Genomic DNA, 25,069 nt, shown 5'->3' on the forward strand with positions numbered 1-25,069 from the left:
GAACCATTATAGTTCAGCTTGGCTGGAGATTAAAGGAAATGAATGAGAACATGGATGAGAAATAGTACTGTAAATCTGGATTCCACAAGGCCAGGCTGCAGAGGGGCTGAAATGGCAAGCTAAAAAGTTGGTGCTTAATTCAATTTATAGTTAGGGAGCCAACTCGAAGTTTTTGAGTGAGGACATCTATAATATCAGCACAGATGTAGACTGAAGATCATTGCTCAGGCAAAGATCTCAGGACAGATTAAAGAGGGAAAAGACTGGAAGTTAGGAAGGACAGTAGAGGTTTTTCCATTAGTTCAGACCAAGGTTTTAAGAGCATGCACTTGAGTAGTGCACAGAGAATAGATGGGAGAGGTACTTCAAGGGCACACCTGTGTTTCCTGGCAAGCCTGGGGCCTTAACTGCAGTACATAATTTCAAAGGGACTTTTAAGCCATGCTGTTGAAAAGAGAACCATTCTGTACTGAGAGGAAATAGGGTGTAATGGAAAGAATTACAGACTTAGAATCAGGATAACATGGCTCCAATCCCAGTCCTACTGCTTCCCAGCCTGAACTTGCATTCTAAACTTCTCACCTTGCCAGGCTATTGAGAAGATTAGAATTTATAGAAAACCTGAATTCAGTTTCATATAAAGACAAATTTTCTAACAGTTAAAGCTACCTAAGAAGAGAGATTTCCCCATAAATGGTGGTCTTCAAAGCAAAGACTGAATGATCATTTGTCAAGAATGTGGTAAAGGAAATTTCTGCTCAGCTCAAATTGAAGTAGATGTCCTCAAATTTCTGTCAGCTCTAAGGTTCTATACATGTGCCAATGTATATAAAAGGAATACACAAATATGCAACTGACAAGTGGTAAAGAGCTACAATTTCATCTATGTCACCAGTGAAGACTGAAACCACTCTGCAGATCAGTAGGTTTTTTGAGAGTTGATGGCATGAAAAACTTATCACTCTAAGATCGACTTGGTGATTGAGGACTCAGATTACATTCCACAAGGATCATTTGCAAAGCCTACCCATCTTGGTGAATCCTATCAGAACTTGTACTCCAATGACTCAGGGATTTCCCTGTCCCTTCATGGAGCATCAGAATAGAATTTTAGTAGAAGATATAAATATCAAGAATTTTTAAAAAAAAAAAAACTGACTACATTGTAGAGTGTGTCAAACTTCATTGGTAGAAGAAATTTTAGCTACCTGTGTTGTTGAAATGACAGGTTTGGTCCCAAAATTATAAAAAAATAATAATAAAACAACATTTTCTCTATACCAAGGGTTCTTAATCTGGGGTCTGTCTGCGAACTTATTTTTGTTAATATTTTGAAAACTGAACTTCTATAGAATGTGGTTGTTTTGTAATGCTCTGTTTTATTTTATGCATTTAAAAACATTATTCTGAGGTCTATAGAATTCACTAGACTGACAAAGGAGTCAGTGCCACAAAAAAAGTAAAAAGACTCTGACCTTGATAAAGATAACTTAGAAAGTAGTTCACTGAGTCAGGAATCATAAAAACTCAGAGCTGAAGGAGATTTTGGTGGTTATTCTAATTCAACCCCTACCTCAGCAGGAATCTCTGCCACAAAACCCCTGACAAGTGATGCTAATAGGTCACATTCATTTAGCTCTCTATGCTTTGTTTACAAAGTCTTCTCCTTACAATAAACTTGTGAGGCAGGTGGTACAAATATCATCATTCCCATTTCCAGATAAAAAAAACTGGCACAGAAAAATAGTGTGACTTGTCCAATAATATATTAGTAAATGGTAGAGCTAAGTCTGCATCCCAGACCCAGGGTCTTTCCACTATATCAAATTATTATATTAGGTCCTTTGAATAGGTGAAATTATAGGACAGAATGGGATGTGAAGGATTTGAAATACTGAGAGAAATCATTCCAATCATTAAAATGTGAGAAACAGGGGCTTTGCTTCTGACACAATCATTCCTTCAAGCCTCTTGGCCTCTATTATTCTGTGGGATGGTTCCAATAGAAAACTCAGTATGATTCCTTTAATGGTATAATGTGTAGGCCCGCAGTGGCACCAGCACAGCTGAGAAAGAATGGGGCATGGTTAGCATGCCAACACTGTGAAAGAGCTGTCTCCAATAGAGGCACCGGATGAGAGAGCCTTTAACCAACGCGCTGTCCTATTTTCTCCAGTAGTGTAACTAATGTCATGCTGCTACTCTTCTACCTCCTCCCTCCCACCAAGCTTGACCACTGTTCTGGCCTCAGTTTCATGACTCCTGCTGAGCCCTTTGGATTTATTGACACCAGTGAACTCTTAAGCTTGACCACCAACTGACTGCTATTCTGCTTGCTTACTGAATCGAAATTTAAATGATGCCCTTCCTGTACCACTTCCCCAGGCCTTCTCTCACCTTTATAAAGCCCCATCCTAGGAAGTAGATATTGCCATGCAGCCCTTTCACCAGAAGATTATATAGAGAGATATATATACACACATACATACCCATATCTATATATGTGTGTGTGCATATATATATATCCATCCACAAAAATTATATATTTATACACACATATATCTATACATGTATACACACATATACATACACATGTGTGCATGGTTTGTATACCTATACACACATATTAGTATGCACATGCATGTGTATACAAGTATATGTACATTTATATCTGTGCGTTTTTGCATATATTATGTGCATAGCTATAATTAATTATATATATTGAGTTCTGGCAAATGCTGAAATGTAAATCATTGGGCCTTTGGTACACATAATTCTTGCTGTTGGTACTCTCTCAGCAACCTCAGTGAGATCCCAGACTAGAACTTGTTATACTCCAGATCAGGTTACCTATGCCTTGGGCTTCTTAAAACCCCACTTGCCTAAAGGGCTTAGATTAGTATCATACTGTACATTTGCAGATTGCTTTCTCCAGCCTACAGTCTCAGAATCTTCAAGATGAAAAGGAGCACAAGGGTTCTCCTATTCAAAATCCCCACCCAACAAAAGAATCTGCTCTATGGCATCCCCAACAAATGGGTCACCCAGCCTCTACATAAACATCTCTAGTGACAAGACACTTAATACCCCATAAGGTAACCCACTGCATTTTTTGGACAGCTCTAACTGTTTGGGAAATTCTTTATAAGCCGGAAAATGTTAAAGGATGCTCTCTGATCAATGCAATGATCAGCCATGAATCCTGAGGACCAATGATGAAACCTGTTCCCCCCTCCTACCTTAATAGAGAGGTGACAGACTAGAGCGGGAGGGATGAGACATGCATGTTTGGATATGGCCTGGATATGGATTTGTTTTGTTTATTTATTCTTACTGACTACAAGAGAAATATGGAATTAATTTTTAAGGAGGAGATTATTAGGAGGTTGTGGAGGTAGGAATAATTATAGTGACATAAAAATTAAGAGCATCAATGCAGCATTTTTTTTTTTTGGTGAGGCAATTGGGGTTAAGTGACTTGCCCAGAGTCACACAGCTAGTAAGTGTTAAGTGTCTGAGGCCAGATTTGAACTCAGGTCCTCCTGAATCCAAGGCCAGTGCTCTATCTACTGCGCCACCTAGCTGCCCCAATGCAGCATTTTTAAAGTATACAGAATGAGAAAGAAGGAAGTGATTTAAATGTGCCAGGCAGTGTTAAGTACTTTCCAACTCTCCCTTTATCTGACCCTTACAACAACACTGGGAAGTAGATTCTATTATTATCCTCACTTAAAATTGAGGAAATTGAAACAAATAGAAGTTAAGTGACTTGCTCATGGTCGTACACCTACTAAGTGTCTCTGGGCAGATTTTAAGTCAGATCTTTCTGACACCAGTCCCAGCCATCTATCCACCGTGCCATCTAGCTGAATGGACATTCAGAGGGAAACAGATAGACAGGACAACTTTGGACTCAATATGATGAATGTATTAGACTTTTTTTTTAACCTGTACTTAATGAGATTAGTAGTTTCATGTAAAATTTTCTTTTCCTGATATTTGTAAGTGAAAACGCTCATATGTCCTGGAATTTGTCACATTCAGAATAATAAAAGTTAAAAATGAATTTAAAACAAAAACAAATAAAAAGAAATTTTTTGATTGAGCAAATATTCTCTCTTCTTGATAAGAGTCTTTCAGATGTTTGAACTAAGAGATAACACTTCCCCCACCATCACCCAAATTTTCTTTTCTCCTAACTAAATAGCTCTACTTCTTCCAGAAGCTCCTCATAGGACAGGGTTTACTAGGGCAAAGAGATAGAAGGGACCTTAATGATCAGATCACATAGAACAAGCCCCTTTCTTTATCAGTGAGAAAATTAAGGCCCAGAAAGCCAAAGTGACTATGCCAAAGGTTGTATCAATAGCAAGTAAAAAAAAAACCCGATTCTAAATCTGGTTTCCTGCCAAATCCAATGCTCCTTACCCTGCACCATGCTGGCTTCCCATTCTGTCACCTTCCCCCTGTATATACTCAAACAAAACTCAAAGATGTTGTCTCATTTGAGAATTTAAGCTAAGGACATAGTTAGAGTGAGGGGAAAAAGATGTTGAAGAGCTGAGACCACCCAAAAGCATGTCTTATCCTTCCCTCTTTCTAAACAGAAGGCCCAGAGTCCAGAAAAACAAAGGCAGTAAATAATCAAGGAGTTTCTGTTAAAAGCCAGAAAGCAACCTAAAGATTGGTAAGAGAAACCTGGCCCACTGAGATAAACAAACTTCTTTGTTATTCCTTATTCAGGAGGCCAGAAGGCTGAGACTTCAGTTAATGAAAATAGTGAGAAGCTCTAACAGTTGAAATCTAAATAGACACTTAGACAAATCTAAAGGCACCTTCAAACTCCAAATAGTTGCAGTTACCCATCTTCTCATTACTTACTTGTACACAAAGGTGTCCCACTGGCATCCAGGGCTGCTGGTTTATTTGCTGATGTATTAAGTGAGGAAGAAATGTGGCTTTGGTTTTCTTGATAAAACTTGTCCAGCAAGATATCAATGTCACCCTCTACCAGATACAGAGAAGAGAAATAGAAGTGTGTTTTCTTTTGTGAGTAGACACAATAAAGCGCCAAGAATCCAATATTCAGAGTCAAAACAGCCTAACACCCAGAACTACTTTTCTCATGCAAAGGAAGGAACATAAGTCGATGCAAAATGAAAAGCCTGGGCCATTATACAATGCCCCTGATGTTAGACAAAACATTACTAGGTCACATATTTCTATTCCATAATATCTTTCTCTGTAAAATATCTAGAGTGAGTCAAATATATGTTTCTGACTTTTCTTTTTTTGTTCCTTCCCATCACATAGATTTGAGAAGTTGATAATAATTAATTGGACCTCTTACCTGGACAAAGAGTGCTAAAAAAAGCACCCAAAGATTCTACTTTTCCAGTCACAAGCTCATAATTTACTTCTTTCTGGTACTCTGCTGGGCTGAGGAGACTTTCAGAAAGAATCCGGGCCTGATATTTTCCTAGAAAATAGAGCAACTCACTGTATATTTCCATAATACAAGCACATAGTAAACTCTATATAAATGTTAGCTATCATTATTATTATTTGAAATACAGTCTGCATAAGCCTAAAATAAATATGCTCAAGATGGAAAGACTCAAATGACCCTAGACAAGTCTTTTCACCTGTCTAACGAAGAATCCTGAATTACTGATCTGCTTTAAAAAAAAAAAAGGAAAGAAAGAAAGAAAGAAAGATTTTGACTAGGTAGCCTAAAATAGGGATCCTTACCCTGGGGTTCAGGAACTTATTTTTTCAATATGCTAATAACTGTACTTCAATATCATTGGTTTCCTTCACAACCCTACATATTTTATTTTATCTATTTTAAAACTGAGTTCTAAGAAGGGGTTCATAGGCTTCACCAAACTGCCCCAGGGATCCATGTTACAGAAAAAGTTTAAAAGCCCTGTCCTAGCTCTGACAATTTTGTGTTCTAATGTTTCTTCCAGCTTTGCTATTTTCTTTTCAGAGGTTTCTTCCAACTCCACCATTCCAAAGCACTATATACCTCTCCAGATCCTTGTATACATATCTAGCTCCCACTCTTATATCCCCTCTATCCTCAAAACATTTTAACCACTTTGGCCTAGTACAATCCAGTAAAGAATTTTTCAAAAGAAACCAATAATCTCTGTTCTGTCTTGCTTGGAACCCAGGGTTCCCAAGCAATTATTAGAAAATACCTACCCTACCCACAACACACAAACAAAATGCCATGAAGATGTTTACCAATCCTTCTATGTTTTTTTATGGGGAGAATGGGGTCCAGACTTGTGATTTCATATATACAGGGGGCTCTTGATATGGAAACTCCTCTTCCTAACTTCCCTATTTCTATTGAGAACACCCCAATGTTCACAACCTTAGAGTCAGCCTCAACTCCTCACTCTCCCTCACCCTATCTATATATTCAGTGAGTTGTCAAGTCTTGGTTGGGTCTACCTCTTGAACATGACTCCCATCCTTCCTCTCCTCCCTATTCACACACAGAACCCAACTGGAGGGTATCATCATCATTTACCTGCATTACTATAATAGCCTCCTACGTGGTTTCTCTGACTCCATTCTCTCTTCTCTCCACACAGCTGCCAAAAAGATATTCATAAAACACAAGCCTGACCAGGTTGTCCTCCTATTCCAAAAGCTTCAGTGTTTTCCTATTGCCACTAGGACAATTCTGAGTGTCCAAAAAGTCTTAGGTCAGTTTTAAGCTTTTAACTTTAATGGCTTAAAACTTCACCAAGGCTTTTTGGGATGGCCTGGTATACGAGGTCCTCTTGTTTAGTATTTCAGGTCTTTCATATTTTTCTTGAATGATTTCAAATTACTTTCCTTCATGCACTCTAGATTCTAACAAAGTGCCCAACCTGTTTCCTTGTATGGTTTTCCATCTCTCACTTTCACACCTTTGCAGGTTTTTCATTATGCCTGGAATGCTGCTCTCACTTCCACCTCTTGGAAATCTTGGCTCCACTCCAGCCTCAATTCTATTTGAATTAAATCTAATTGAATTACAATTCAATTTTTCTTATCCCTCTCCAAGTTGTGAGCACTTCCTCCCTCCTAAAATTATTTTTTATTTACTTATCTGTGAAATAGAGGAGAAAAGGGATCAGCAAATTCCTTGAGGACAGGGATGGTTTTCATTTTTGTTTCTATTCATAGTATCTAGCACAGTGCACATAGTAACCTCTTGATGAATACCTGTTGAACTGAACAGAATTTCCTTCCACCTGTATAGAGCAGCAACCCTTCTATAATTTGAAGAATTGGCTGAGGCACAAAAAGGTTAAGTGACTCATCCATGATCATTGGGCTCATATGTATCAGAGGCCCAGAGAACCCTAGTCTTCCTGACCCCAAACCTTTCCCTCTAGCCATTATAGTAGATTCATTTTCTATTCTAAGTGACTTCTAAATCCTACTCCTGTGTATAAAGAACCACAAAAGTCTGTAATCAAGCAACTCTTTAAGATTATAAATTGCAGAGAAGATACAGATCAAACAATGTAGGAATTCCTTTAAGAGTACCCAATTATCAAAGTGGAATGTAGGGGTCAGAGGGTATGAATATTTTCTTAACCTTTACTACCACATTACTCTCCATTTAAGATTATCTAAGTTCAAAACTCCACCAGCATTGACTGGCTATCCTATGAACTGATAGTGTGATAAGTGGCAGATAACATGGCTTAATGAAAAAAACCCAATTTGGAGTTTAAGGACAACCCGGTTCATGTGTGTTTGGGCAAATCACTTAACTCCTTGTTACCAGCTGGCATTAAAGACAGTCATTAAAGTTTAGGTAGAGAGTCAACAGGCAAACAAGAGGAAAGACATTTCACTTAAACTGTATGAGTCTTGAGGACAGCTAGGTGGTGTGGTGGATAAAGTACTGGCCCTAGATTCAGGAGGACCTGAGTTCAAATCGAGCTTCAGACAGATTTTACTAGCTATGTGACCCTGAGCAAATCACTTAACCCTCATTGCCCCACAAAAAATATAATAATGATAGTGAACTGTATGAGCCTTATCATATCATTTTATTGTCAATGAAACGAAACTCTAGTTTCCCTTCCAACTCTAAAACACCCATGTGAATCTGTCAACTCAAAAAATTCTAGAAGCATCTTACTAATATGCTTTCTTTCTTCATCTTACATATGTTTTCCCCTAAGAAAAGTTGATTGGACAATTACGTAATTCTACAACTCTGACGTGATCAATTCCTCTGCATATAGCAGAGGCAGAAATACAAAAAAGAGGTCAAAATAGAGCATTACTTACATTGATAGTTAAAAGAAAACATTAAACTGTACGTAAATTAAAAACCCATGATGTGGGGGCAGCTAGGTGGCACAGTGGATAAAGCACTGGCCTTGGATTCAGGAAGACCCGAGTTCAAATCTAGCCTTAGACACTTGACACTTAACTGTGTGACCCTGGGCAAGTCACTTAACCTTCATTGCCCTCCAAAAACAAAAACAAAAAACAAAAACCTATAATGTTCAAGGGAAATATAGAATTTGGATAACACAGTCCCTGACTTTATTTTTTATTTATTTTATTTTTAATTTTAGGAATGAAACAAACAATTCCATAACATAGTATAATAAAAAAGATGATTCCACCGGAATCTGCAAATCTATTATGTACAACTTGCTATTCCTTTTAAATATATAATAAATTCATCACGTAAATTTATTTTCCCCTTTTTTCCTTCCTTCCCCACACAAATAGGTATACCATATATAATATAGTACATTACATATATATGTAAATTGTCTTATTACTTTAATAGAATGTGAATATCAAAAAGTCAGGGACTCCTATAAACCTATATGTTTTTAAATGTTTATAGCAGTCCCTGACTTTAAGATGTTTACATTCTATTAAGGTAATAAAACAAAAGCATTCAATATTGAATGACTAGAAGACTTCCTGATGGAGACGGTGTTTATGCTGAACTTTAAAATATTGGTAAGACATCAACAGGCAAAAAGGAGAAGAGAAAGCACTCCTGAGAACAACCTGTAGAGAAAAAAAAGGAAGGGAAAAAAAGCTTACCTGTAACTGCAATGCAGGAGTCAATTGGTGCATTCCTACACGCACATATAATAACAACGTAGTTAGTTTTCACAAGTTTCCCTTCAATGAGTAACTTGAACATCTCTGAAAGTCCCTCAGCCAAGGAGTAACTACATTCAATGATATGAACACTGTCATTGCAAGAACTGGCTGCCAAGCCAGCCAGCCATGGGAGCTGGGCTGATGTTACAGGGGCAATGTGACTAGGCACTTGAGGGAAGGGCTGTGGTGTAGCTTGTTGATACTGGCGAATCTCTGTCAAATGGGACTCCCTCCAGGAACGCATAAATATCTGCTCCAGATCTTCAATCAGAGGAACCTGGTCTGAAGCTAACAAAGACAAAGTTTGATATTTTTTTAAGTCTGACTTTTAATTTAAAATTGTGTTTATTTTGGAGGAAAGAAATGAATATCTGCTTTCCTGATACGACTGATCCACTGAAGACTAAAACTACCAAATTAAGGTGTGTTCCTTATTTTAACAAGTTTTGTTTGGGGGGAAAATGTCCACAAAATGATTTTTAATGAAACAAATAGATTGATAAATAACAGTTCACATGTAGAGTTTATAAACACACTTTAAGGTTTACAAAACACACAGGTGTTTATAGGGATCTTGTAGATGATCCTTCTGAAGACAAAAACTCATTTCATAAAGCAAATACTAAGTCTCCAAATTATTGGTTTTAGTATCAGATGATCATAGACAAAGCAGAAAGGGACCTAAGAAATCATCTAGCCCATCCTCCTCACTTTACAGATGAGGAAACTGAGCCCCAGAGAGGTTAAGTGGATTGGTAACCACTTATGTAATTAGAAATCACTCTAGTAGTTAGTAGCAGAGCCAGTTGTCATAACCAGGCCTTTTATGTCCACATCCAGGATACTGGTTTGTAAATAAAGGTGTTAGATTTTTTTTAAAAGATCAGCTGGATGGCACAGTAGATAGAGTCCTATACCTAGAGTCAGGAAGTACAGTCATTGTTTCAGTAGTGTCTGACTCTTCATGACCCCATTGGGAGTTTTCTTGGCAAAAATACTGGAGTGGTTTGCCATTTCCTTCTCCAAATTCAAATCCTTCCTCAGACACCTACTAGCCATGTGACTCTGGCCAAGTCACTAAACTTCTCTCAGTTTTCTTCTCTGTAAAAATAGAGATAATAACAGCACCAACCTCCCAGGATTGTTGTGAGGATCAAATGAGCTAATATTTGTAAAGCACTTTGCAAACCTTACAATTCTATACAAATACTAGCTATTATTATTATTATATCAGTTTGGCTTAAAGCAGGTTACATCGACGGAAGAGATCTAAAAACTGAACTTAGAAAATATTTGTGTCAAATAGGAAGTAAATAAAAAATCACCATGTAAGCACTCAGGTTCTAGTTGGGACCCACCCACAGGAAGACAGGCTATATGAGTAAAGAAGAGTCTTCTCTCTCACACTTGTCCAGTGTGAAAGGAGTAGATAATTGAAATTAAGGACACAAATTAAATGAGTGCACCTAAACCACCCATTGAGAAATTGATTAGGGGACAGAGCCAAGATGGCGGAGGAAAGACATTAAATGCACAGAGCTCCTGATACAATTACCCCAAAAACAGCAATGAAAGAACCCCTGGAGCAGAAAACCCCACAAAAATATGGCTCAGATTGTTTTCCAGCCATAGACAGATTAAAAGGGGCCATGCTGAGCTACAGGTAAATCCCAATGCCAAGATCGCGACAACAAAGACCCCAGGCACGCCGCACCAGAGGAACTTAACCCCCAAGCATCCAAATCAGCTGCAGCACCAGTGTCTTCTGGAACTGAGCTTGTGGTTGGGTGAGAGGGCTGAACAGCTGGCTGGGGGCGGGGGGGGGGGGCAGGGGGGGGGGGAAGTGCAGGGGTTTTCAGCGAGATGTAGGGAGGAATTCAGGAACCAGGAAGAAATCCTGAGTGGTGGAAGGCGTAGGTGGGGGAGAGGCACAGGATCATCGAAGCTAAGGACCACACCACAGAAAGCTTTGCTGGTTGGCTGTTTAGTAAGTAGGCATGAGCTTATCTTCAGACATCAGAACAGGGCAGGCAAGAGAAAAACCTGCCCTCCCTCAAACCAAAATACCTGGGACCCTCTGAAGTTGGGGACAGTAGTGTAGCCTAGAAGCAGGGCCCACCAGTGGGGAGTTAAAAGTCAAATAAAAGAGGGCAAGATGAGCAAATAAAGAAAGTTTAGAACTATAGAAAGTTTCTTCATCAACAAGGAAGATCAAGGTGCGCCCTCAGATGAAGATAACAACCTCAGGGCCCCTACATCCAAAGCTTCCAAGAAAAATATGAACTGGTCTCAGGCCATAGAAGCTCTCAAAAGGGACTTTGAAGAGAAAGTAGGAGAGATAGAAGGAAGATTTAGAGAGAGGTAGGAAAGAATGGAAAGAGAAATAAGAGTGATGCAGGAAAGTCATGAGAAAAAAAGTCAACAGCTTGAAAAGTCAAATGGAAAAGGAGATAAAAAAGCTGTCTGAAGAAAATAATTGCCTAAGAATGAGAAATCAAGACACAGTAGAGCAAATCCAATTGAATGAAAAAATAGAGGGCAATGTGAAATATCTCCTTGGAAAAATATCTGACCTGGAAAATAAATCCAGGAGAGATAATTTGAAAATCATTGGACTACCTGAAAACCAGGACCAAAATAAGAGCCTAGACATCATCTTCCAAGAAATTGTAAGGGAAAATTGCCCTGGTATTCTAGAAGCAGAAGGTAAAATAGAAATTGAAACAATCCACCGATCATCTCCTGAAAGAGACCCCAAAAGGAAAAACTCCAGAAATATTATAGCCAAATTCCAAAGCTCCCCAGGTCAAGGAGAAAATATTGTAAGCAGCTAGAAAAAAAGGAATTCAAATACTGTGGAGCTCCAATAAGGATAAAACAAGATCTAGCAGCATCTACATTAAAGGACCGGAGGACACGGAATATGATATTCCAGAGGACAAAGGAACTGGGAATACAGCCAAGAATCACGTACCCAGCAAAACTGATTATAATCTTTCTGAGAAAAAAAGGGATTTCAATGAAAAAGAGGACTTTCAGCCATTTGTGATGAAAAGATCTGAACTGAATAGAAAATTTGACTTTCTAATACAAGACCCTGGAGAATCATAAAAAGGTAAACAGGAAAAAGAAACTATGAGGGATATTAAAAGGTTAAACTGTTTACATTCTTACATGAGAAGATAATACTTCCAACTCATAAGAACTTTCTCAGTAAGGAATACACAGAGGACACAGGTCTGAACTGAATATGAAGGGATGATATCTGTAAAACATTCATTTTTTGTTTATCCTTGTTCTTTGTGGGGCAAACAGGGTGCGGTGTCTTATGTCTAGGCACGAATTTGGGCTCAGGGCCTCCTGGGTCCAGGACTGGTGCTTTGTCCACTGTGCCACCCAGCTAACCCATGATGACATCTTTAAAATAGGGGTAGGAGGAATAGACTGGGGGAGGGGGAAGGGGAAAGGTAGACTGGGGAGAGGTAGTTCACATGAAGGAAACAAGAAAAAAGCTTATGATGGGGAGGGGAAGAGGGAGAAGGTATAGGGCAGTGAGTGAACCTTACTATCATCAGAGAAATTGATTAGATTTTCATCCCAATGATTTCCAAATTTCTGCACAGAACATATCCTGCTTAGATATCATCTACCCACCCCACACACCCCACCCCACCCCCAGGCCACCAGAGATGGTTCCTTTTCTCCTCCATCACTTTCAGACTAGTCCTTTTAAATTCTTAGCCCTAATTGTGTGCCTTGGTCACTTAACCAAATGTAGAGGGCAAGGCAGAAAGTCTGGGAAAAGGCCATGTACTACAACTCTACAACTCTGTTAAGAATGCGCTTTCAGGGCAGCTAAGTGGTGCAGTGGACAAAGCACTGGCTCTAGATTCAGGAGGACCTGAGTTCAAATCCAGCCTCAGACACTTGACACTTACTAGCTGTGTGACCCTGGACAAGTCACTTAACCCTCATTGTCCCACAAAACAAAACCAAACAAAAAGAATGTGCTTTCAATACAGAGTACAAACATCTAGGAGAATCCTTAATTAAATTGAAAATAAATTCAAACAACATCATCTTTAAACGAGGAAAAAAAGGAATCTTCAAATACTTGAAATAAGTGCAAAGTAAACTCAGTTTTACTCAACTCTGTATCATTTGATTTCATTCATTGCTATAAATGTTTTTCCCACAGTATAACGAAAAGATGATGGGTATAATGACTTCATGATGTCCTAGAAGCCTTTATAAACACTTTTAAAATATTTATTTCTCACATCAAACCATCATCATTAATTTGCAGTAGTTCATTACATCACATGATATTTAACATATGTCACAATCCTCCCACCCCTCCACTGTCTTGTGAAAAACAAAATTATACCCACCAAGCTGAACAAGATAATAGACCGTCAGTAAAAGCTGCATTTCTTCCGACATGGGCTGTATAGTAGAGGCACCATATTGTTCATAAGCTCGAGATACGGACTGAGAATTCTGGTAGCAAGTATACAAAAGGGAGCTTACTATGACATCGCTAAGGTTGCCACAGAGGTAAGGGAAGTTCCCATGACCTAGAAAAGAAGCAAGATCATTTACCACATGTTGTACAGAATCCTGTTTCACATACACCCTTATACAAATTATCCCTGACTACTAGAAGTTGAAAATCTAAAGAACAGTTGTAGGAATTCCATGTCAAATTCTACTTTCTCCATGAAGTCACAACAGTTTGTGGTGAATTTCATCTCCATACCTCTATAGGACTTAGAATCAGAGGATGTCCAAGGTAGAAGGGACTTTGGCTTCCTTCTTCAAGTGCCACCTAAAATTCCATCATTTACAAGAAGCCTTTCCTGATCCCCCTCAAAGTTAGTGCCAGCACTTAGAACAGTGCCTGGCACACAGTAATCACTTAATAAATATTTATTGACAAATGCCTTCCCTCCACTATCTCCGATTTGCCTTGTAGATATTTTTCTTGTACATAATCATTTGCATGTTGTCTCCCCCATTAGACTATGAGCTTTTTGAGAGAAGAGACTAACTTTTGCCCTTCTTTGTATCCCTAGTGCTTAGCACAGTGCCTGGCTCATGGTAAGCACTTAATAAATGCCTTCTATGATAGCTCAACCCTACAGATGTCATGTAAACCCAATCTGCCCCCATCTTACAGGAAACAGACTGAAAAAGGTAAAGTAACTTGGCCAAGGTCACACAGCAATTGTCTGGATCAGTTATTTGTAACATAAACACATACTACTTTATAACATATAGTGCATTTAGTATCTAACTTTTAATATGTATGAATGAGTCTTATTGCTGAAAGCTAGATGAAAAATCTCCAAAGGGCAGGGAATGTTTCTCCATTCATTCAACAGTTCTTTAGCATCTACTGCATTTAACATAGGGGCCGATTCAAAGTTTAGATAAAGCTCACCGCACTCGTGTTTGTATCTTGCATGACACCTAGAAAAGCAGCTTGAACATAGTAAGTGCTTCACCACAACAGTCTTTGCTGTGTTAATAAAATAGGAGCCTCTATTCATATTACAGGCCAAAAGAGTACCTAAAGAGTATAGACTTCTCTAAACTGATTGCCTAGCTTTTCCAGTATAGGTATTAATCAGTCAGGCTCTCCTTGCCTCCTTTTTGTGTGTGTGTGGGGGGGGGGGGGGGCAATTGGGGTTAAGTGACTTGCCCAGGGTCACACAGCTAATAAGTGTCAAGTGTCTGAGGTCAGATTTGAACTCAGGTCTTCCTGAATCCAGGGCCAGTGCTCTATCCAGTGTGCCACCTAGCTGCCTGCTCCTTGCCTCTTAAAACAGATCCCTTCCCTTATTCATCTTCATCGGATCTGAAAGAAATTAATCACCTGCCCTGGAATCCAGGTTCTTCATCCCTGACTAACTGTACACACCTGACCCAGACAAAGAGGACTCTCTCCTGGACCAAGTCCTTGAGATTGGTGGATGGAGCAGGGACCATCCAATAAAGAAGTCAAAAGCCCAAAGATTACTGACACCTAAATTGACTCTGCCTGATCCAGGCTGACACTCTCGTCCCTGAATTCCATTTCATTCTACTCTGATGACTCCTGTCCTGGTTTTTCATGCTGAGCTAACCTAATTCTGAACCTTGGCCTTTCACTTCTAAGGAAAAAGGTCTGAGATATTATAGGAGAAAAGAGAGGCTACGATCAGGGCAAGAACAGGATGCTTTTTCCATTTCGGTCATTTTCTACCTTCTTCTTAGAATGAGTATAATCTTAGAAGGATCGGGGCAGCTAGATGGCGCAGTGGATAAAGCACCAGCCCTGGAGTCAGGAGTACCTGAGTTCAAACCCGGCCTCAGACACTTAACTAGCTGTGTGACCCTGGGCAAGTCACTTAACCCCAATTGCCTCACTAAAATAAAATAAAAATCTTAGAAGGATCTTAGAACACTGTTAAGCAGGGTCAGAAGATTCCATAGGCTAAAATAAAGCAATTTCCCTTTATGTCTTTTGGGTTTGGAGGAAAAAAGAGAGTTGTTTCCCTGGGGAGGAATTCTCCTGCTAACAAACCAAAATCAGTAACACCATGCTCATGCAAGTTATCTGCCTTCAACATGTGACCTCCAAAGTGGGCAAGTTCATCTAGAGAATGGTTAGTGGAGGGGATAACTTTTAACACACAAGCTAATTCTGGCTACCAAGAGCTTAGCACTAAAGGAATCGCATGCCTATTGTCAGGAAAGGAACTCCTGTGGGATCTCTATCCTTTGGAGATGGGAATAAGTGCTAGAACTTAGAGTCTTAATTGATCAACAAGAATTTATTAAATATGTAATATGTGCCAGGTACAATCTTAGAATCTAGTAACAGAGATGTTCCTCTGCCTCCACAAATTCTTCCCTCCTCCCTGGGGAATCACCTAACATAACTATTGATACTGGAAGGAATGACTAGAGATAGTACCTTGGAATCTGAGCCTCCTAAATCTAACACTTAATGTGCTCTAACCAGTATAGAATACAGTGTGGAGCTATCCTCTCCCCCGTTGTGGACCTTATACTTTTATTAATGCAGCCTGAGTTCCTATTATCTTTCTTCACAGCCATGTCATACAGCTCATCACTATTGTTGATTCATGCTTTGCTTGTAGTCAACTACATGCTAAAGTTCTTTCCAACTGATATTCTATTGTTCTGTAACTGTAGAACACATTCAATTTTATTCAAAGAAGCTCCCAAGTACGTCTGTTATTGTATTTACCTTTAAATATAACAGGCCTGGCCTTGCATATTTTCAGTAAGTTATCAGGAACAGAAACAGGTTCTCCAGCTGCTACCACAGGAGATGAGATTGTAGCTGGTCCCACCAAACCTGCCTGGGGCAGACAGGACACTCCAGCACTGTCTAAGAATGCATTCACCAAAATGAAAAGGTCAGACACACTCAAAAGAGCATTTACAAGAGATAAAAACACCAACCCAAATATCAACGCCTTGACCCCTTTTACCATCTGAAATGGGCCTCATTCATTGAATGAGTGAGACATAGATAGTATAATCTAGGCACTAATAAAAAAACAATGTCAGCTTTTGTTCTCTTGGCGGGATTCTTATAATCAAATTTCTTCAGCATTTCAGTGTTTTAAAAGGATCCTCAACAGGATCCTGAGAGGTTAAAAGGAAAATCATCACTATCCTCATTTTCTAGATCACAAGGTCACAAATAACAATTTTTAAAACTAAGGCTAAGGGGGGCAGCTAAATGGCACAGTGGTTAGAGCACCAGCCCTGGATTCAGGAGTACCTGAGTTCAAACCCAGTCTCAGACACTTAACACTTACTAGCTGTGTGACCCTGGGCAAGTTACTTAAGCCCAATTGCCCCGGAAAAAAAAAAAAAAACTAAAGCTAAGGGGACTTCTGGGGCGGAGCCAAGATGGTGGCACAAAGGCAGTGAGCTCCCGAACTCATGACACGATCACTCCAAAAAACATCCAAATAAGGTCATAAGAAAATGCCTGGAGCAGCAAAACTCATAGAAGAATGTACTGAAATCATCTTCTAACCAAGAACAGCTTGGAAGGTCAGAAGGAGGGAGCTGCTGTGCTGATACAGGAGTCGGGCCCAACCCCACAGTCACCCTGACACAGATACAGTCTCAGGAAGTCCTCACCAGAGGAGACCCCCAGAACCTCTGAATCAGCTGAAGCACCAGTGTCATCTGGAACTAAGCTCACAGTCTGGTGAGTGGGCTGAGCCCTGAGCAGGGGAGAGACTACAGGGTTCTATGCCTGTGCTAAGGCAGAACTTGGATTCTACACCCCTACTGAGAACCAGATGGTAGGCTTGAGTAGAAGTGGCCCAGGTCGGGGAGGGGCACAGGCTTGTCGGAGCTAACAACCACAACACACAAAACTGGTTGAATAACAAGTTAGTCTGGGGTCATCTAGGACCAGGAAACAGTCCTGGCGAGGGAAGAACCTGATTCTCCTTAAATCATACCACCTGGGACTTCTTAAGCTTGGGATACTGCAGCCTGGAAACAGTGCCCCACTTTAAGGAGCTAAAAGTCTAGTAAAAGAAAGGCAAGATGAGCCGACAGAGAAAGGTGAGGACCATAGAAAGTTTCTTCAGTAACAAGGAAGACCAAGGGAAGTTGACCTCAGAGGAAGATGTCAACGTCAGGGACCCTATATCTAAAGCTTCCAAGAAAAATATGAATTGGTCTCAGGCCATAGAGGTGCTCAAAAAGGACTTTGAAGATAAAATTAGAGAGGTAGAGGAAAAAATGGAAAGAGAAATTAGGGTGATGCAGGAAAGACATGAGAAAAAAGTCAACAGCTTGAAAAGTCAAATGGAAAAGGAGGTACAAAAGCTCTCTGATGAAAATAATTGCCTAAAAATGAGGATTGAACAAATGGAAGCCAGTGACTTTATGAGAAACCAAGACACAATAAAACAAATCCAAATGAATAAAAAAAATAGAGGGCAATGTGAAATATCTTCTGAGAAAAACTGCTGACCTAGAAAATAAGTCCAGGAGAGATAATTTGAAAATTATTGGTCTACCTGAAAACCATGATCAAGGAAAGAGCTTAGACACCATCTTCCAAGATATTCTCAGGGAAAATTGCCCTGAAATTCTAGAAGAAGAAGCTAAAATAGAAATTGAAAGAATCCACCGATCACCTCCAGAAAGAGATCCCAAGAAGAAAACTCCTAGGAATATTATAGCCAAATTCCAGAGCTCTCAGGTCAAGGAGAAAATATTGCAAGCTGCCAAAAAGAAAGAATTCAAGTACTGTGGAGCCCCATTCAGGATAGCACAAGACATAGCAGCTTCTACATTAAAGGACTGGAGGGCATGGAATATGATATTCCAAAGGGCCAAGGAAATGGGATTACAACCAAGAATCACCTACCCAGCAAAACTCAGCATTATCTTTCAGTGGAAAAAAATGGGAATTTAATGAAAAAGAAGACTTCCAGATATTTGTGATGAAAAGACCTGAATTGAATGGCAAATTTGACTTTCAAATACAAGACCCTAGAGAACCATAAAAAAAAAAAAATCAGAGCTGGGGCACATACCCGGGGTCATACAGTGGGCGACTGTCTTGTGTCTGGGGCCAAGTTTTGGCTGTGATCCCCCTGGGTCCAGGGGTGATGATTTGTCCACTGTGTCACTTAGCTAGATGATAACATCTTTAGGGTTAAATTGAGGGGTGAAAGGAATTTACTGGGGGAGGGGGAAGGGCAGAAGTGAAATCCTACATGAAAGTAACAGGAAAAGGCTTATGGAGTGGGAGAAGAGATGGGAGAGGAGCAGGGCAGTAATTGAATTTAACACTCATCAGAAAAGGCTCAAAGATCTTAAACTCATCAGAGCTGCCTCAAGGAGGGACTAACACACACACCCATCTGGGTGGAGTAATCTATTTAATCTGGGCAGCAAATGAGCCTAACACTCCTCAAAATTGGCTCAAAGACCTCAATCTCATTAGAATTGGCTCAAGGAGGGAATAATGGACACACTCCATTGGGTGGTGTAATCTCTATAACCCTGCAGGAAAATAGGAGGGCAAAGGGATAAAGAGAGAGGGGCAAAAAAAAAAAAGGGCAGAGTGGGGGAGGGGACATACAGGCAAATCCCTTTTGAAGAGTGATAGGATGAAAGAAGATGGATAATAGAATAAATATCATGGGAAAGGGAATAGGATGGAAGGGAAACAGTTAACAATAGTAATCATGAAAAAGAGAAAAGGGGGGAAAATTGTACAAAAAAAGATTTATAGCAAGTCTTGGTGGAGGCTAAGAATTGAGAATCGAAGGAATGTCCATCAATTGAGGAATGATGGAAAAAGCTGTGTTATATGACTGTAGTGGAATGGACTTGTGCTACAGGAAATGACAAACAGGATGATTCCCGAAAAACCTTGAAAGATGAATGAACATCGATGTACAGTGAAGTGAGCACAGCTGAGAGGACACTGTGCATAGCGACAGCAGTATTGTTCAAGGAGCAATTCTGAATGACTTAACTACTCTCAGCAGTACAATGATCCAACACAATCCTAAGGAACTAATGAGGAAGCTTACTATGCACCCCTATAGAAAGAACTGATAAAAAGAACACTTGTGGATTGTACATATATAACCTGATTGCAATCTTGTGGAGGGGGGAAGAAAGGGAGGGAGGGAGAAAAATTTGGAACTCTAAATCTTATGAAAATAAATGTTGAAAACTACCCTTACATGTAAATGGGAATGAATGAATGAATGAATGAATAAATAAATAAATAAATAAATAAATAAATAGCTAAATAAATAAATAAACCCTAAGGCTGAGTTAGCTAAAGTGATTTTCCCAAGGCTACAGAACTAGAATCTTCATCTCCTGACTCTCCAACTGATATTCTGCCTTAATTATCATCATTTCGGGGAGGGAGTACAAAATCTGTGGTTTCATGAATATATTTTTTGGTAAGGGCGGGAGACAATCAGGGTTAAGTGACTTGCCCATAGTCTCAGCTAATAAATGTCTGAGGCCAGATTTGAACCCAGGTCCTCTTGACTCCAGGGCTACTGCTCTATCTGTGCTCACTGTGCCACATTGCTACCTCAATTTCATGAATGTAAGAACTCCCCATGTGTAAACTCTCTCCATAAATGCAGAATGGAAACTTTTATAACTTCTATGTAATTTACAATCATCTATAATTACAATGCAATATACTGTCTTAGAGAGTTGCCTGAGGTACTGATGAGTGTATTGCCGTGGTTATAAAGAGAATACATGACAGAGAAGGACTTGAACCCAGGTCTTTCTAACCTCAAGGTCAACTTTATTATGCCATAGCTTCTGCTGTCCTGGTGTCACATTCTCCCATATATAGTAATATGGGGTAAATATAATAGCTAATGAATCAATATGTAATTATATAAAACATAACTGATTCTGTAGCTCTTTATTTAACAATTATAATTTATAATTTCATAATCCATAAAATTATGTTGTATTATATGATAATCACATTATTATGTGTTATTATTATTTTAAAGTTTCTAATTAATTCATAAAGTATCTAAGTCATTTTACATAAATTATTATTAAGTAGTTTGTTTTCTATGAACAATATAAACATATTGAATATGAACATGAACAATATGAGCTCTGATGAGAATTTCATTTATGGAATGCACCAGCCCCCAACATTCACTGATAACCTAGTAAAATACTACAAAGAGTCCTCCTTCCCTCCCCTCATCCAGATCAAAGCCACTGTTGCAAAATCAGCCTGCTGTCACTTACCATTTTTCATCCTGTGTGCGCTTGTCTGTGTGTAGCAGGGGTCTATAACAGATGGAGATTCTGGGGACCACCCTTTGTGACGTTTCTTGGGAGGGCCCGAGTTGGTTAAAGTGCCTAAAAAATATTTAGAGTTAGCAATATCAGTACTTGAAACAAGCTTCAACCAAACCTTTTCAGCATTTCCATGGGGGTTTTCTGGGGTTTTTTTGTTTTGTTTAGTTTTCCTGCTAGCAGGCCTTGAACAAACAATCAAACATTTGGGACTGCTGACATTACAAGACTGATCTGATGGAAGGCTCAGGAGATGTTTGGCTTCACACAAATGACTTTGATTTGAATTTTGAGCATCTGGTACATTTTCAAATCATAGTAAATGCTGTGTTTTTTTAATCCCCTTCTCTCCGCATTTTTTAAAACTATTCCACTGGTTTTATAAATCTGTATCTAGAGACTCTGGTGCTTCAAACTATTCCTAGAGATAAAGGAAGATAAGTTTACATTCAATCAGTTTTCACCATAGGGTGGCAGTACTTCTCCATGTGTGCTTCCCATCAAATGATGTTTCAAGGGGGAAATCCATGAGGGAGAGCAATAGTGACAACCCTTGTGACTGAGTCATTTGCAAGTAATGCCATTTCTCAGGTTACTTAATGCTCATTTCTCAAGTTGTGGATTGCCACAGCCAGAGATTTCATCATATAGCGATCCCACTACTGGTGATTATTTTCTTCATATTTAACTGGCTAGGTCCTCAAAGAAACCATTAGTAACCAGGTCTTACCAAATTTATATAACCTGCCAGAGTTTTTACAACACTGGTACAGCCTTTGCCAGCCTAGAATCACCTCCATGCCTCAATATTTGTAGGACATTTGCAAAGGAGGGAAACCAGTGAATTATTCAAAGCATCAGGAGCAGCAAGTGAGCCAGTATGTATTTGTATACATAACAGATATCACTTATATGGTGTATTATGGTTTGCAAAGAGCTTCACATGTTGTCTCGGTTTGACCCTCATAAATAAGCCTATGATACAGGTGCTAGCATTATCCTCGTTTTTACAGTTAAGGAAAATGAGGCTGAGAGGTTTCATGACTTGCCCAGGGTCATACAGCTAGGAAGTATCTGAGGCAGGATTTGAACTTAGTTCTTCCTAACTCCAAATCTAGCCTCTATCCATTGTGCTATCTAGATGCATATGACTATATAACTTGTATCTTCCACTTAAGTCCTAAGTGATGCCTTATCCTGGTGAGAAAGTGAGCCTGGGAAGCTAAATGAAACAATGGATAGAACGCTGGACTTGAAATCAGGAGTTCAGGGGGCAGCTAGGTGGCACAGTGGATAGAGCACCGGCCCTGGAGTCAGGAGTACCTGAGTTCAAATCTGGCCTCAGACACTTAACACTTACTAGCTGTGTGACCCTGGGCAAGTCACTTAACCCCAATTGCCTCACTTAAAAAAAAAGAAAAGAAATCAGGAGTTCAAACCCATCCTCAGATACTTAGTAGATGTGTGACCATGGGCAAGGACAAGTCAAATAACCTCTCGCAACCTCATTTCCCTCATCTTACAAATAGGGATAAAAATAGCACCCCCTTTACAGAGTTTATGCAAAGAACCCTGTCAACTTTAAGGCATCGTATAAATGCTAGCTCTTATTGTTGTTGTTATTGTTATTTTTACAGCATTTGCCAGTAGAGTACAAATTCTGGAAGGTCCTGCACAAACTTCATAAGCTTCAAATATAGTGTCAGTTATAAACTGTGTTAATTGTCAAGGACCAGCCTAGCTATAAGCTCATTGGTCCATCACAGTTTGGCTTGTGGCTTAGCATTATAGTTCACTGAAGGGCTGTATCAGGAGTGCAAAGAAAAAATAATGTGATGAAATACATCAACGTACTCAGGTTCCCCCAAAAAAGCTTATAGATGTTCTAGAGCTTAAGTATAGGTTCCATAATCTCAACGTTGGAAGGCATCTCAAACACTATCCAATCCAACCCATTTATGAATTCTATAACATACCTAATAAACCATCATCCTGCCTTTCCTTAATGAATGCTAATGCAAGGGAAACCACTATTTCTTGAGGTAGCCCATTTCATTTTGGGACAGCTCTCTTGATCGGGACAAGGTACAGTGAGATCACCACTTCCTTTATCCTGTATACTGACTCTGTTGATTTAGCCTAGGTTCTCATTAGATTTTCTGGATGCCATATCATATTATTAATTCACACTGCATTTATACTCATGAACTATTATTACAGCAGTATAGCTATTCTTCCATCTTGCATATGTGAAGTTTGTTTATGTTTTGGTTTGGTTTGGTTTTTTGGTGAGGCAATTGAGGTAAAGTGACTTGTCCAGGGTCACACAGCTAGTAAGTGTCAAGTGTCTGAGGCCAGATTTGGACTCAGGTCCTCCTGAATCCAGGGCCGATGCTTTATCCACTGTGCCACCTAGTTGCCCCCATGTTTGTTGTTTTTTAACTCAGGTTTAAGACATTACACCTATCCCTTTTAAATCTCATTTTATTAGATTCACTCTGACAATTAAGCCTGTCAAGACCTTGCTGGTTCCTCAGTCTCCAGAAAGGGGAAGTTATGGAACTTTTTAATCAGTCAAGACACAGAAGAAAAACTACATTAGATTATAGTACCCTGATAATCAATCTCAATCCAAGCTATGTGCCAGCCAGGAAGAGGGTTTTATATTCATCCCCTCAACTGAGTTGACTGTACAATCTAAGGTGAAGAGGATGAAGTGAAGCTGGAAGAAGGGGGTGCATGGATGTTAAGGAACTATATTTATTTTTTCCTTACACATTTTAGGGGGAAGTATATATTAGGGAGAGTAAAGACCCAATACAATATTTTTTGTGTACAATATTTTGTGGAGATTTGTGGACCAACGCAATATTCATCCTATGTAGAAAGAAAAGATAATTTATTTCAGTTTCCAAAGGAAAAAAAATCTATGATTTGAGATTAAATTGGAGTTGAGTCATTTCTGTTGTGTCTGAATCTTTGTGACCCCATTTGGGATTTTCTTGGTAAGGGTACTGGAGCGGTTTGCCCATTTGAAGACCTGAGGTTAAATGACTTGCCCAGAGTCACACAGCTAGTAAGTGTCTGAGGCCAAATTTGAACAGGAGAAGATGAATCTTCCTGATTTCAAGCCCATTGCTCTATCCACTGCACCACCTAGCTGCCCTTGAGATTGAATATAAAATTATAATTGCCAAATATTTCCCTTTGTCACTGCTATATTGGAAGTTAGAAAAAGCATAAGAATTTAGAAAATTTAGAGGACTTTGATCATGGGAATATGCTGTGGCCCTGATGGACCTATCGAACTTTATCTCCTACTCCTCCCCCAACACACACCTTTTCTACTCCAGGCACACAGGTCCTCTCATTCATATCTTACTCGTGCTGATCTCCCCCTTGCTCATGGTGATTCTTTGAATAAAATGCTCAGCTGACTCTTCTCCATACCTAACCAATCATTTAGGACTAAGCTTCAGTTCTACCTTTTCCAGCTCACATTGATCTATCCCTCCTTCTAAGTCTTATTACACCACCTAAAGCCTGTTTCATCCAATGTAATATAGGATTCTGTCATCATTTACATTATCTTATATTATTCACTAGTGGTTTGGGGGGCATGTGTTTTGTTTTCTCTGATAAAACAATAAGTTCCTCTTAGGAGCTGTATCTTATCACAAATGCAAAGATAATACAATCAACAACAGGTACATTCTTCTCATTTAATTCTTATCACAATGCTATGTGAAACAGGTACAGGCACGCACACGTGCACCGTGCACACACACATAATTTCATCATTGGGGAAGCAACTTCCACAGAGGCACAGAGAGAGAGAAGGTGGCTTCACCAAATTTGCATGGCCAATAAGGGGTGGCATAGTGAAAAGAGCACTGGTCTGGAGCAAGAGGACCTTGGTTCAAATCCCACTTCTGACACTTACTACATGAATAGTCTGGGATGAGTCACTTCATCTCCCTGGGCCCGTTTCCTCATCTATAAAAAGAAGTGTTTGAGCTCAGACCCCCTGAGGATTTGTCCAGCACAAGATCTATGA

General features: G+C 39.4%; 1 protein-coding gene across 2 annotated transcripts in view; it reads right to left on the reverse strand.

Moving 5' to 3' along the window:
* Window positions 1-25,069, reverse strand: part of GREB1 (growth regulating estrogen receptor binding 1) — a 147,822-nt gene that overhangs the window by 77,275 nt on the left and 45,478 nt on the right. For both annotated transcript variants that reach the window (XM_043987596.1, XM_043987595.1), the window contains exons 7-12: window positions 20,962-21,075; window positions 16,412-16,555; window positions 13,545-13,730; window positions 9,091-9,441; window positions 5,351-5,479; window positions 4,882-5,007 (exon numbers count right to left, since the gene is read on the reverse strand). In XM_043987596.1, coding sequence (XP_043843531.1) covers window positions 4,882-5,007; window positions 5,351-5,479; window positions 9,091-9,441; window positions 13,545-13,730; window positions 16,412-16,555; window positions 20,962-21,075 — 1,050 coding nt within the window. The remainder of the gene's footprint in view (window positions 1-4,881; window positions 5,008-5,350; window positions 5,480-9,090; window positions 9,442-13,544; window positions 13,731-16,411; window positions 16,556-20,961; window positions 21,076-25,069) is intronic.

This window comes from Dromiciops gliroides, chromosome 2 (assembly GCF_019393635.1).
Source record: "Dromiciops gliroides isolate mDroGli1 chromosome 2, mDroGli1.pri, whole genome shotgun sequence".
In the NCBI taxonomy this organism is placed as follows: domain Eukaryota; kingdom Metazoa; phylum Chordata; class Mammalia; order Microbiotheria; family Microbiotheriidae; genus Dromiciops; species Dromiciops gliroides.